General features: G+C 43.1%; 1 protein-coding gene across 1 annotated transcript in view; it reads right to left on the bottom strand.

Moving 5' to 3' along the window:
- The window catches only part of LOC129441447 (SUN domain-containing ossification factor), a 41,663-nt gene that overhangs the window by 7,790 nt on the left and 20,250 nt on the right, over positions 1-13,623 (bottom strand). The window contains exons 16-20 of the mRNA XM_073871726.1: positions 12,307-13,446; positions 11,811-11,898; positions 9,090-9,194; positions 6,869-7,005; positions 6,519-6,604 (exon numbers count right to left, since the gene is read on the bottom strand). Coding sequence (XP_073727827.1) covers positions 6,519-6,604; positions 6,869-7,005; positions 9,090-9,194; positions 11,811-11,898; positions 12,307-13,446 — 1,556 coding nt within the window. The remainder of the gene's footprint in view (positions 1-6,518; positions 6,605-6,868; positions 7,006-9,089; positions 9,195-11,810; positions 11,899-12,306; positions 13,447-13,623) is intronic.

The raw sequence follows: 13,623 nt of genomic DNA, 5'->3' as shown, positions 1-13,623 counted from the left end.
CCCGGAATGTGAATGGCACGAAGGGACCTCAGATGCTTCTGACTCCAAAGGAGGAGATGACGGGCAAGATGCGAGATGTGACGAGAGCGCAAACCGCCTTGACGGTTGATATACGCAACGGTCGCAGTGTTGTCGGTGCGTACTAGTACATCCTTTCCTCGCAGCTCCGTAGCGAAGCGTACGAGTCCCAGATATACAGCCCACAATTCGCGGCAATTGATATGCCAGTGCAGCTGGGGTGCTGTCCACACCCCCGAGGCTGCAAGCCCGTTGTACGTGGCTCCCCACCCTGTGTTGGATGCATCTGTGTGTACAACAGCATGCCAAGATATCTGTTTCATGGAAACCCCTGCTCTCAGAAACGCAGGGTCTGACCACGGGGTTAATGTTAGACGACACGCAGGTGTTATGGTTACACGGTGCGCCACGCTTTCCTCGGGACTCGATCGTAAAGCCAACGCTGAAGCGGTCTCATATGGAGCAGCCCGAGCGGTGTCACAGCCGCGGCTGCTGCCATATGTCCAGGAGCTTCTGAAATTGTTTCAGAAGGACCGCGTTCTTCCCTCGGAAAGAACCGAGGCAAGTCAGAATTGACTGGACGTGCGCTTCTGTTAAACGTGCCGATAAATGGATCGAGTCCAGTTCCATCCCAAGAAAATAAATTCTCTGCGTGGGGCAAAGACCCGAAGACCCAGACGGGCGAGATGCCAAAGTGTTAAGTCTCTGTGCTCGCAAAGCGTCCGCCAAGAATGTGCTATTATAAGCCAACCGTCGAGGTAAGCCAATATGCTCTCTCTCAGGGGCTTTAACGCCGCTTCCACTACTTTCGTGAATACACGAGGAGAGAGAGACAGCCCGAATGGAAGTACTTTGTATTGGTATGCCCGCCCCTTGAACGCAAAGCGCAGAAATGGTCTGTGGCGAGGGAGAATGGACACATGAAAGTACGCGTCTTTCAGATCTATTGCTGCAAACCAATCTTGGGGGCGTATTGACTGAAATATCAGTTTCGGTGTTAACATTCTGAAGGGTCGTTTTTGGAGAGATCGGTTCAGAACGCACAAATCCAAGATCGGTCGAAACCCACCGCCCTTTTTTGGAACTATGAAATACGGGCTTTAAAACCCTGAGCTCATCTCGGCTGGAGGGACCTGCTCGATCGCGTCCTTCGCCAGGAGGACATCGAGTTCTGCACGCAGTACATGTGCATCGGACGCTTTCACTGTAGTGAAACGAATGCCCGAAAATTTGGGTGTGTGCCGGTTGAATTGAATTTCGTAGCCGAGGCGGATCGTGCGTAATAACCAACGGGACGGGCTGGTAAGCTTCCAGAGACCGTGCGAGGGGAATTAACGGCACAACCGGAGAGCTCGGGGTGGGGCAGAACAGGTGAGACTGCCGGTGCGCACGCCGTAGGAGCGCACGCAACTACAGTGTGTGTGTGTTGTGACATTGACCTGAGACCGCTGAGGGTGCTGGTGGTCCGGTCTCCACAGTGGAGAGCTCAGACTCCTCAGGACACCCGCTGGCGATGGAGGAGAGGGAGGATGAGCAGATGAATGCCCGCTCACGGCTCTCTCGATCCTCTGAAGACCTGGAGAAGAAATAGGAATGCACTCTTTTTGTGGTTTTGTGGGTGCCGGCTGAGAAGTCGGCGGAATGGAAACAAAATGAAACCAAATATTTTCCACCCGGCCCTCCTCCGGGGGAAGGAGCGGTGCGTTCACCGTCTCCCAAAGACTGATCCCATCCGATCCCAGGTCACCCGTCTCAGGGCCGCTTAGATCCCCGTTTGCCACCACGGGAAGCGGGCCGAGTGGGCGGGGCGGGCTGTCAATGGCTGTTCCCCCTCCGTTGCCTGGATGACATCCTAGGGGGGGTGCAGAGGCAGCCGCCGCAGGGCGCCCTCGGTGAGGAGCAGACTGGGCAGCCGGTGCTGGTGGACGAGAGGCAGGCCTCTTGCGCCGGGGCATGATCTTGGAGATCACTTCAGTCTGCTTTTGAGCGGCGGTGAATTGCTGAGCAAAAGACTCCACCGACTCGCCGAATAGGCCAGTCTGTGACACTGGAGCGTCCAGGAACTTGTTCTTGTCCGCTTCCGTCATGTCAGCCAGACATAACCATAGGTGGCATTCTTGGACCATGAGTGTAGACATCGCACGACCAATCGCCTGCGCCTTCACCTTCGTTGCGCGGAGAGCCAAATCAGTGGCAGCCCGGAGCTCCGAGAAGACGGGTGAGTCGTGTCCTCCCTTATGCAGATCTAGTAAGGCTTTCGCTTGATGGACCTGCAGCAAAGCCATTGCATGCAGAGTCGAAGCCGCCTCTCCACAAGCCTGATGGGCAGCGCCTGTTAAACCAGACGACTGTCTACAAGCCCGAGAGGGAAGGGTTGGGCGGTCCTTCCAGGAGGCAGCGGTGGTCAGACACAGCTGGATCGCGACACCCCGCTCCACAGGGGGGATCCCCGTGTAACCCTTAGCGGCTCCGTTGGTGAGGGAGGTGAGGGGGGAGGGTTGAATCGTCCGTAACCGGGTAGAGTACGGCGACTTCCAAGTCCGTGACAGCTCCTCGTGCACCTCGGGGAAGAAAGGTACTGGTGGAGAGGGCTGTGAAGCCCAGGCAGCTCCGAAGAACCAATCATCCAGGCGGGACGGTTCGGGCTGAGGGGGGTTAACCCACTCTAACCCTACAGTCTCCGCCGCTCGAGAGAGCACAGCCACAATCTCCGGGTCAAACTCCGGCGTCACGACCCGACCAGAGGGAGGAAGAACGTTGTAGTCAGCTTCGGAAAGAGGGGCTCCACCCTCGGGTGTTGCGGTCGAAGCGGGTCCAGAGGGAGGCACAACAGATTCTACAGCGCTCGTAGAACATGATGCTGCAGTCTCCATAGGCCCCTCTACCGGCTGAGGACGGGAAGGCTGAGAGCCGGAGGACGAATTCCCCGACCAGCTCAGCACAGTTAGACGCAGATCGTCCTTAGAGAGCTTCGCGGCCGCTCCGTGGCGGCGGTCAGAACTCACTGGACGCGGACGCTGTTCCCGTAGAAACGACAACCGCCTGCGTAAATCCAGAAGGGACATCTCCTCGCAGTGAGAACATGCACCCCCAGCGAACGCAGCCTCCGCATGCTCGATGCCCAAGCATGAAAGACAGCGCTCGTGACCGTCCTTTAGACCCATGTACTTGCCGCATCCAAGAACACACGGACGAAAAGCCATCCTGAAAAGGACGCTGATCTCCGGATATACGAGAGAGTGGCTGCCTTTAACAAGGCACAAAGCTCTCCGGATCACTCTTTTAGGGAAATTCACTCTAGATGCTCAGTTGATGATGCGCACAGGGATCAGCAACGCACTCACTAAAACTCAAAACAAAAAAGATGCAGAGTAGTGGAAAAACTGCGGCGTCCGCTGTGGTACTGCTTGTCCAACTAACTTCAGCAATCGTTTCCCACCAGAACAGAGAGTAGCTTCTCAGCAGATACTGCCGGCTTTCGAAGCGAAAAAGCTAATTTCCATATTTGCACCTGCAGCTTATATATGCACCTGGCGGGGCGGCGCCAGCATTATGCAAATATCTCAATGCCAAGTTAATTGGCGTTTTAGTAGTATACGAAGCAGATTGGTCCCTAATGGCGCTTTTCCACTGCAGAGCACCCCACGGTTTAGCCCAGCCTGGGCCGAGTCAGCTCACCTCACTTTGGCGTGGTTAGCTTTTCCATCGAGTTTAGTATCACTTCGCAGTGGGAGGGATTATAGGCGTGTCGTTATATTTGCGCTGCCTGCTGTGACATCATACAAGTGAGAGCGTCATTGTATATTCCCATACAGTTATTTATTTCTCAGTCCGCCACAAAATTAAAATTGACCAACACAAATAGATGTTTGCACATCGCGTTTATCACTATACCTCTGTCTCACATGACAGTTTCTGTACAAACACCCACGGCATGGTTGCATTTAAGCATATATAATACTGACGTGCTCGTCGCAAATGTTCCGCCACAAACTGCAAGTCTGGAAAAAACTGTTATGGTGTCACTGATTCTCAACCTGTGGATGTTTTTCATCGCTAAATGGGAGTTCGGGAACTTATAGCAGAGCAGATGACAACATGTTTGCTCGAGACATAGCATTGAGGTAAAGGTAATCTTTTACATTATAGCGATGACGCTGATGACGATTCTCTCAGACCAATCCGTGATCTACAGTGTTTTCGCGTCACGTTTGGTATCAGCTCGGGTCGCTTGGAACCCCAACCGAGGTGGTACAAAAAAGTATCGGGTACTACGTACTGCACCCAATGGAAAAGCTCCCAAAAGTAAGCTGACCCGACCCAAACTAAACCAAACCGTGGGGTACTATGCAATGGAAAAGCGCCATAACCGAGTTTCCAATTCGTCGGTCACGACGTGACGTCGTAGTGACCGACTGAAAGGGAACTAACTAAACACAAACTTATTTTAAAAACAAACATTTGAATTTACATCAGCGTGATAAAACTACAGAAAGCTTTGCAAAAAAGATAATTGAAGTGTAATACATTTTTTTGTCTCAAGTCCCATTAGGGGTGTGACGAGATCTCGTGCGACGAGATCTCACGAGATTAAATGTGTATCGCGAGATTAAGTGTGTCTCGCGAGATTTATTGTGTAGGTGAAATTCTGGCCGTTTCTCAAATAAAAGACTGCATCCTTCGGAGGTCGCATTTTTAAACTGCATTTACTTCATAAAGACTGTCTTATTAGAGACTACTAACAATTATAAAGTTTACTAATAATTTAGTTAATCGCAAATTGTTGTAATATGCTCACGACTTCCGAATGTAATGCTCAGTTAATGATCTGAAATAAACCTTAATGACGTATGCAGCCTGCATATGCGACCTCCGGAGGATGCAGCTTACTGTTTGACCATTTTAGGGGCCAGTTACACCAAAAGCGTTTATGGCAGTTGCAGGCGCCTTTTTTAAATGATATTCTATGGGCATGGAGCGTTTGCCCGCTGTTTATGCGCGCTGAGCGCCATGCTGTTTTTGCCGGCGGCCGCAGCACGCGCCTTTGAAGGAACGCTGAGAGCGGAGAAGCGCCCGAAGTCATTCGCGTCTTTCCATTGTCCACTCGAATGAGGAAGTTTACAGTTGCTTTGAAGAACCAGACTCCACTCGCTCACTCTCTCCTGCGTGTTTGTGCACCTCTCACCCTCAACCAAGGTCAGAGCAAGCGTCATCTTTTTAAAGTTTCTGCTAATATGACAGTTAACAGCAAAAGAGCGCACGCTTCAATATTTGATTGACAAGACAGCTGACTAGGTGGTTGCCTAGCAATATTAAAAGCCGCGTCGACTCGCACTGCTCTTTTTTTAAAAAAGGCAGTGCGTCGCGCCTTGCGTTTCCAAGCGTTTAAAGCGTGGTTGGTGTAATTAGCCTCTTACAGTGCATGCATTATATTCTGTCTTTTACTGCATTTGCTTTTTTGTTTGGGTTTCCAATAATGTTCGTTTGGGAGCTCGTATAAAGTCTGAGACGTATTGTGTTTGTCTGGTGATCAGTGTCAGATGTGAAGTCTCAGCAGATTAAACCATCACAGAGTTTACATGATTTAATGTCTGCATGTTCATTTCTATTATAAAGAAATGGACGTATATTAAATATTCAAATGGATTTAAACTGTTTGGCTAAAAAATAAGCGTTTCTCTCCGTCTAAAGTGAAAGTATAAAGATAGCGTCCGCGAGACGAGTCAACTATCTCCCCCTGCAGGCATTTGTTATAATATATACATACTGCTTTTTATTTATAGACCACAAATGTAATGTGTTTGTTAATGTAATGTTGTTTAATGTAACTTGGTTTTAATACTTTATTTGAACCAATTATTATTACATCTTCGTTATTATGTAATTTTAAAGGCTACTACTCACTTGGGTCTATTTTTATTACCCAAAAATAACAAATTACGTCATTATCAGTTAGTAAAATAATTGTTAGGGCCAGTCCTTGATTAGTTAAAACATTTAAAAATAACATGATTTCAGTTTCTTATTCATTTATTTTATCATTGAGGGTTTCGAGTGTAAAAATATCGTCTCGTCTCGTTCTCGTGAACCCAATCTCGTGTCTCGTCTCGTCTCGTGGATTAAGTGTCTCGTCACACCCCTAAGTCCCATTGAATAACATGGGGAGGTGGGGTTTATGACCTATACTGGGACCAGTCACTGGGGGGCGATCGAGACGTTTTGGCTTCAATTTTCAGGGCTTGTGCGGCACGGTTGGTGGAATAAAAAAAACTGGAATGCAATTCCTAAAAGTTTTGCATTCTATTTCTTTTCAAAGCTGAAAGTCTGCTCTTCAATTTTATCGCTGATGTTTGATTTTAATTAGACTCTGTTGGCAAAAGGATGAACATTCATGTTTTCAATGGGACGGATAAACACCTGTTGCAGAAGACAACTGTATGTGCTTCCATATGAAAAGAAATACATGTCAGAAACCCTGTGATTTAAAAGACTGCTTTCACCTGTTTTCATCTGGAATGAGGATCGTGAAAGTGGATCAGAGGCTCTTCGTCTTACAAATACATCATTATAATAATCCACCAGATCTCTGCAAAACAACAACATGTTTGTCACAGGCAGTATCAAACAAACAAACAAAATCTCTCTTATACACTGCATGCTCCAAATGTCCCCAAATGACAAAAGTCTAGTGAAAAAGACAAGCTTATAAATAGAACTAAATGATATTGATTGAAATATCTAAAAAAGCAGATCAGTCTCATTTCATTATAAATGTATCTTCTGTCTGATGTTCTTCATCATCTTTGTATCTTACAGAGTTTTCACATGAGCTGTGTTAATGCATCTTTACCTCTCAGGGTATAAAGATGTGTCCGAGTCGGCTAAAGGAGAATCACCCAATATCTGATGATGGTTACAACAAATCAGCAAGCCAAGGACAACACAAAGTACCAGACACAGCACCATGTAGCTCTGCCTGTCAGAAACCTGAAAATCACATCAAATCAGTAGAGCATCAAATTGTGCGCTCACACTACACGCTTTATCCCATTGATTTCTATTCATACAGATCTGAATGCTGCTGGAGATTGAAAATGCAAGCTCATGCCAACAAGTTTTGCATTTATAAACTTCAAGTTTGGTGAACTTTTCATATAAAAAAATTCATATTATGTCAAGACCTACAGAAAATCGATCACAGTCGTCACAGTGTAATTTTGTCAGAAAATCTAACATGTAGGAAATAATAGCATTTTTGTTCAATACAGCTTTAAAAACAACAATAACAGGGCAAGCACATTGCTATAAATAATGTATGGATATAAACACAATGTCTTAGCGTGTGTTGTTATATGGGTGATTCTCACGAAACCATTGAAACACCACGGCACTAATGATTTTAGCTTTAAAATGTGTAATATAGTAACATTAAAAAGCATCAGAATTAACACAATACTGTGTTCTACCTTGCACAATGTGTGATTTCAACATAAGAATTTATAATTGTAAATTTTATCTCATTTTCTGCTGAAATTCTCATTACCGCAATGTGTCCGGCTGTGTTTGAACATGCGTTATGTTGTAATTTAATCAAATTAACACAAAAATATTAAGAAAAAAAATAAATGGATGTTTTGCTAGACTACTTTACATGACAGAAAAAATATTTACTGAATATTCATGTATATTAATAATGAAGAAAAATTAGGAAAATGATGTGTCCATGCCTGATGTTCTGATCCTCCGCAACACTTTTTGAGAACAGTTTAAGTTTGCACATAACTTAACTATTATCACTTTATCATTATAGTGTACTGAGCATAGAATGTGTAAAGCCAATGTATGTAATTCATTTTAGCCTTAAACTGCAAAGACTCACTCCACTGCCTAAACCTAAACGGACTTTAACGGACTTTCATTTACTTGGATGACACATTATCTTAAAGAACTGACAAAGAGTACTCACAACAGACATAAGTGTATTTCTGTCAAACACTAACAATATTTTGTTTAATGATATTTAATTGTCTAATATTTGCCAGCTGACGGTTATCCATCCTCTCCTGCACGACTATGCAGCCGGGAGTCGCACTGGAGTGACGTCAACTTCCCCTTCAACTGATTGGCTAAAGGAGCTGTCAATCTAAAACTAGCGGACCAATGGTGACGCTTAAGTCCGCCCTGATTTGCATGAAACTCTAACTGCAACTTTTGGAAAAGCAAGTGCAGAGTGTGGAAATAAGAGCAAGAGAAAAAACAGCACAAGCATACAAAACAAATAAAGAGAAGAAATAAAGGAGTAATATAAACAAAGAAAATGTCATTTTGTATGCAATTTGGATAACTTTGCATTCGTTTTTCAGTTTTGTGCAATTTAATTTTAATTCTGTTTGAAGGTCAAATTTGCGCTTATTATTTTTTCATTCACGCATATAATTTTTTGATCCATGACCTCAATACATTAGGCGGGAAATTTATTCCATATTTAAGCACACATACAGAATTTTAATACAGTTTGATTTTGAGTGACCAAGCACATGGACCAGTTACTTCAAGATGGCTACCCGGTAAGATCATTTTTTTACAGTTAATTTGAAATATTGTCTTGTCAGAATGCTTACACGACATTTTGATTATCATTACCGCAACAGATGCTTATTAAATGTTAATTTTATTAATAGAAGCATAATACTTTGATTTTAAATGCATGTGCAGAATCTCCAAATTATGTTCTTTCAGGTTTGTCATGTCATTTTGAAAATATGTCAGTGTTGATGTTTTCTGACTGATTTGGTAATGAGATTTAGGACAAATTTTTAAAATTATGTTTTTCAATGTCTGGTGGGGAAAAAAGTAAATTTAAGCAATTTTTACATTTTCATGCTTGACATTTTTAAAACCAAGTTTTCGTGAGAATCACCCATATCACATATGTGCAGCATGCTGAAAATCTAGCGTGATCTCAATAATATTATAATAATGCCATGAATCATTTAGATTTAGCCGAATATCATGCACATATAACATTATAATGTATAAAATACTGCAGTGATAAAATGTTGTTTATTTACCTCCTTCTGTAGCTGACTCACACTGACAGATAAACTGAGAAGAAGTCGAGTCACATTCTCCAGCTGGATCTGTAATATCTCTATAGAGTCGGTCTGCTTCTGGTCCTAAAATACACATCATCATCACCATCAAGGGATTAAAAATCAAAATACTCCTTTACTCATAACATCGTTTAAATTGCCCTTACACCACGAGTCTGTCGAATGCTTTATTCTGATTGGCTGAGAAATGTTCCATGGGTGTTGATTGTTTTTCAATAACCGCACACTTAGCCTTTAAAGCAACACTATGTAGTTTCCATGTAAAAATGACTTACAGCTCCCCCATGTGGTTGAAAAGCGCAACAGTGCCTGGTATCAGACACTCTTCTGCAGGCAGGGGGAGGGGAGGGGCTGTGTGCTCTACCCTCCACAGCCACTTTCAGAGTGTGCTTGTAGCAGCTAGGAGGCTGCTCAGGTTGCAGCAACAGTACAATTTGTCCAGTTAAAAGTTGTTCTATCACTGAAATAATTTTAGAGACATTATTTAAAGGTAAAAAAACCTACATAGTGTTGCTTTAACATGTCTTAAAAATTGGCACTATTTGTGGTAACCATGATATAAGCGGAATAATTGACTCCTTTGAATTATTTAAAAGTAATGCACATCACCGTTGTAACGGCACGACGCAAATAACCACCTTGTGTGTGCATTATTTTCTTATAATTCAACAGCCAGTCGTCAATTATTCCTTACTTATAACTTTCTTTGTTTTTTCAAGTTTTAAAAGAACTTCACAAGGTTGATTTAATGAAGCTTTTGTGCACTTTAGGAGTTACCCGACAGCATCCACTGTAACTGTAAAGACAAACATTAGTCATTCATTACTTGTTTTAGTTCCAAAGAGCTCAACTGCAGGTCATAGATTAACTCAAGGTTGTATTTTTATTACTTTTAGTTGAACTACATTAACCCTAGGTAGGAGAATAATATATTTTTTAAATCTCTTTGAAATAATACATAAATATATTTCAGTCAGGACCACTTAAGAATACCAAAGATTATTATCTGAATTTGGCCAAAGGCTGAGGAATCAAGGGGCTCGGTTGTCATACTGCACCGTTAAGATGCATCCTTTGGCATGTATCCCCCAGCCTGTCAGTAACCAACATTTTAGTATGCTACACGTGAAAATAATTAAAAAGGGGTGCGATGGTTGTGAAAACTAAGATATTTGAGGTGAAGGGGAGGTGGTGGATGCAAATGTCTGTGCGACAGACTGCAGAGCGTCTGATTGACTGGGCTTAAATACTGTTGATTAATGCAGGTGGAGGGATTGAGCAGTTGAGGGTCAGCTGATGTAGTTAGCGATCAGAGGTCTGCTAGCCTGACGTTGTCATACTCAATTCTAGTCAGAATTAGAGTCTGATACCGCTCCATTGAGCTATAATTATGAAGCGTGTCTCAACCGAAAAATGCCTCTGCACTCAATTGGATAGACCTACGACCAATCAGAGCAACGGAGTGTGTGGACGTACGTTACGTTCTTTTGCAGCCTGACCGAACTGCTAGTTATTTCGCTACAATGACACTAACATTGTGATTATACTAACTCTTAGAGAACGTACATCAACACCTACTATGTTTACAACATTTCATTTATATCACAACATTAAGTATTTACTAAGTCATCCAGTAAGACTATCTCTTACCATTTGTACGTTAGGTGAACTTCATCCACGACGATACCAATTACGTTGGCTTGAAAATATCGGAGCCTAGCATGTCCCTCCACTTATTTAGCAACCACGATTCCGGGCTTCCGAAAAGAAGCTGGCAACGACCGCTAATTATATCCATCTCGTCATGCACGCCAAGTTGCATCGCCTTGATACCAGTTTCAGTTGCGACCAACTTTTGCTGAATCCCGTAGGAAGGACGGCAAAAACATAAACAAATGCCTTGATCGTGTTTCTCTGTTCCTCTTTTTAAATCAATGCTCTGTCGATATCGTTTTACAACAGACTCAATGTCAGAATCCACACAGCTGAATTTTACAGCGGCAGCCATTTCGTTGTAAACAGATTCAGCACACGCGCTCTTTGGTGACGTGGTTCATTACGTTACTGTTGATCATCTGTCCATCATCGTATAAAGCCCGCCCTGACAATTTGATTGGTTCGACCAGCTTTGGGTCTAGCATAGTAGCTCCTCAACGCAAAAACCCCAGACCGATCTTCCCGTTCTCAAAATCTTGTGGGCGGGGCTTAGATCGGCTGGCATCCAGGCTAGAGGTCTGCCTGAACTACGCTTGAATTCCATCCGGTCACTCAAGCTATATTCAGAGAAAAATGGGGCTGGGCGATATGACCAAAGTCTTACATCATAATATGATTCATTTATATGATGATATTGATATGTATCACAGTAGAGTTTTTTATGTTATTAAAATGCCATAGAATTTTCATTATTCTTGTTATCAATATAAATATCACAAACAATTCTACCAGCCTAAATAAAGAAGACAATTAACAGACAAATATATATATATATATATATATATATACTGGCTCTGTTCATTGAACTTTAGTGAGAGATTTTCTCTCATTTTTGTATTTAATGTCAATAAAGTTCAATGAACAGAGCCACTGAAACCATCACTATTTTGCCATTGATTCAATTCTGATGATTGAAACTCAAAATCAAAGGAGGTTTGAACGAATGTTTGTTTTTTCTCTGACCTGCTCCTCTGCGATTCTTGAAGTATTCTGAAGCTTTATGACTGTTTGATTGAAAGCCCTCTGCATCTCATCCACCTGCTTCCTGTACCTGAACAGATGAAACAGTTTATTGTATGCAACTAACAATTTCTCAGATGTACCACTGATAATGTCAATGCTTCAAGTCAGTGTGAGCATCATAACAAATACTGTATAATCTGGGACTGTTGAATGCTTTATTCGTGTCTATCGCATTACCACCTTGGGTGTGCATTACTTTCAAATAATTCAAAGGCCCATCACCAATTATTCCTTACACAATACTGTACTTTGTATTTTGGAAACTTCTAAGCATCACATTAAGTTGCACTTGTCATGAAGAGACTGAAGGTAAGCTTATGATCGCAGATTCCCTGAGCAAACGCATTTCAGTGAATAAGCAGGTAGTCTTTGCATTGTCATCCTGTTCCCATTCCAGTGTCAATGATTAGTGTAGTGTATGTGCAGTGCAACTCACCTTTGGCTCAGCTGCTCCAAGTATCTTCCGCTGAGTGACATGTTCATCTCTAGGACTTTAATGCGATTGTTAAGTCTCATAAACACTGACTCTTTCTGATTGGAGCCATGCATCGGTACATCAGAGGAGTTGTGCATTTCTGTATCAATTTCAGAAGTATAGCCTTTGGTCTCCAGCATGGCATCATCGAATACATCCTTACTTTTTGATTCAGGTGATCCAAGTGAGCCATCTATAGGATGAATGGGCTGGGAAGGTGTCATTAAAACATCTGCAACCATCTCATCTTTGGATGGTTTAGGCACTGGATGATCCACAAGAGCAGACGAAGAAGCCAGTTGTGATGGATCTACAGTGTTTGAAGAAATTGTAAGAGTTGAAATTTCGAGGTTGGACTGCTGCGTGATCTGGTGATCGCTCTGACTCTTCTGAGCAGTGCTGAGAGTTAAATGTGATAGGCTGGTTTTAAGGGGTTTCTCACTGGACCTCTGCTGAGAGATCTTCAATGGAAGGCAATCGCTGTAAGACAGGCATTCAAGTTCAATGGGATGTGTTACTTTAAAGAATTCGGCAGATGGTTTTAGAAAGTGTGACGTCAGACTCGGTTCAAGAGATCCCGATTCGAGCCTCGACTCAAACATTTCTGCAACAGGTGGTGTTTCAGTATAAGTAAGCAAATCTTCTGAAGACATTTGTTCATTGGAAATTGTGGTGGGTTGTATTGCAAATGGCACTATTTGTGGTAATAGTGTAGAGGCCTGTGAAGATGAGATGGGTTTCGTATTCCTCTTCTGAACGATTGATTGAGAAGAGCAGCGCTGTAAAAGATATTCCTGAAGTGACAAAGAGCTTAGGGAGACATTCACATGACACTTCATCTGATTTGTTTTTAATCGCTTCAGATTTTCCTCTGAGGATCGATCTGATTCATCATCACCATCATCATCATCTGGCAGTAGAGTGACGATCTGCTGTAAGTCAGGGTGGATATGAAGATCCTTAGCATGAGTTTGAGCAGTGGGATCTTCTGAGAGTAATCCGGTGAAGGTGGACTCAATCTTATGAGCTCCAGTCTCTCCGGGAATGCTGGTTGCTACTGTAGTCTCATTCAGAAGTCCACTGACCACCACAGTCTGTGATCTGGATCAAAGAAAGTACAAGTAAGGTCTTGGCAAATAGTTGGTAACAATTTCTATGAAATGGATTTATAATGCATTATAATGGCATAACGCCATTTTTATGAGTTTTAAATGATTTATAACACATGATCAACTCCACATATAGTTACATAGATATTACATAGTTATACAGCTGCTT

Source organism: Misgurnus anguillicaudatus, chromosome 2, assembly GCF_027580225.2.
Source record: "Misgurnus anguillicaudatus chromosome 2, ASM2758022v2, whole genome shotgun sequence".
Lineage (NCBI taxonomy): Eukaryota > Metazoa > Chordata > Actinopteri > Cypriniformes > Cobitidae > Misgurnus > Misgurnus anguillicaudatus.
The sequence above is the reverse complement of the archived record's forward strand: the minus strand, read 5'-3'. Positions and strand labels throughout refer to the sequence as shown.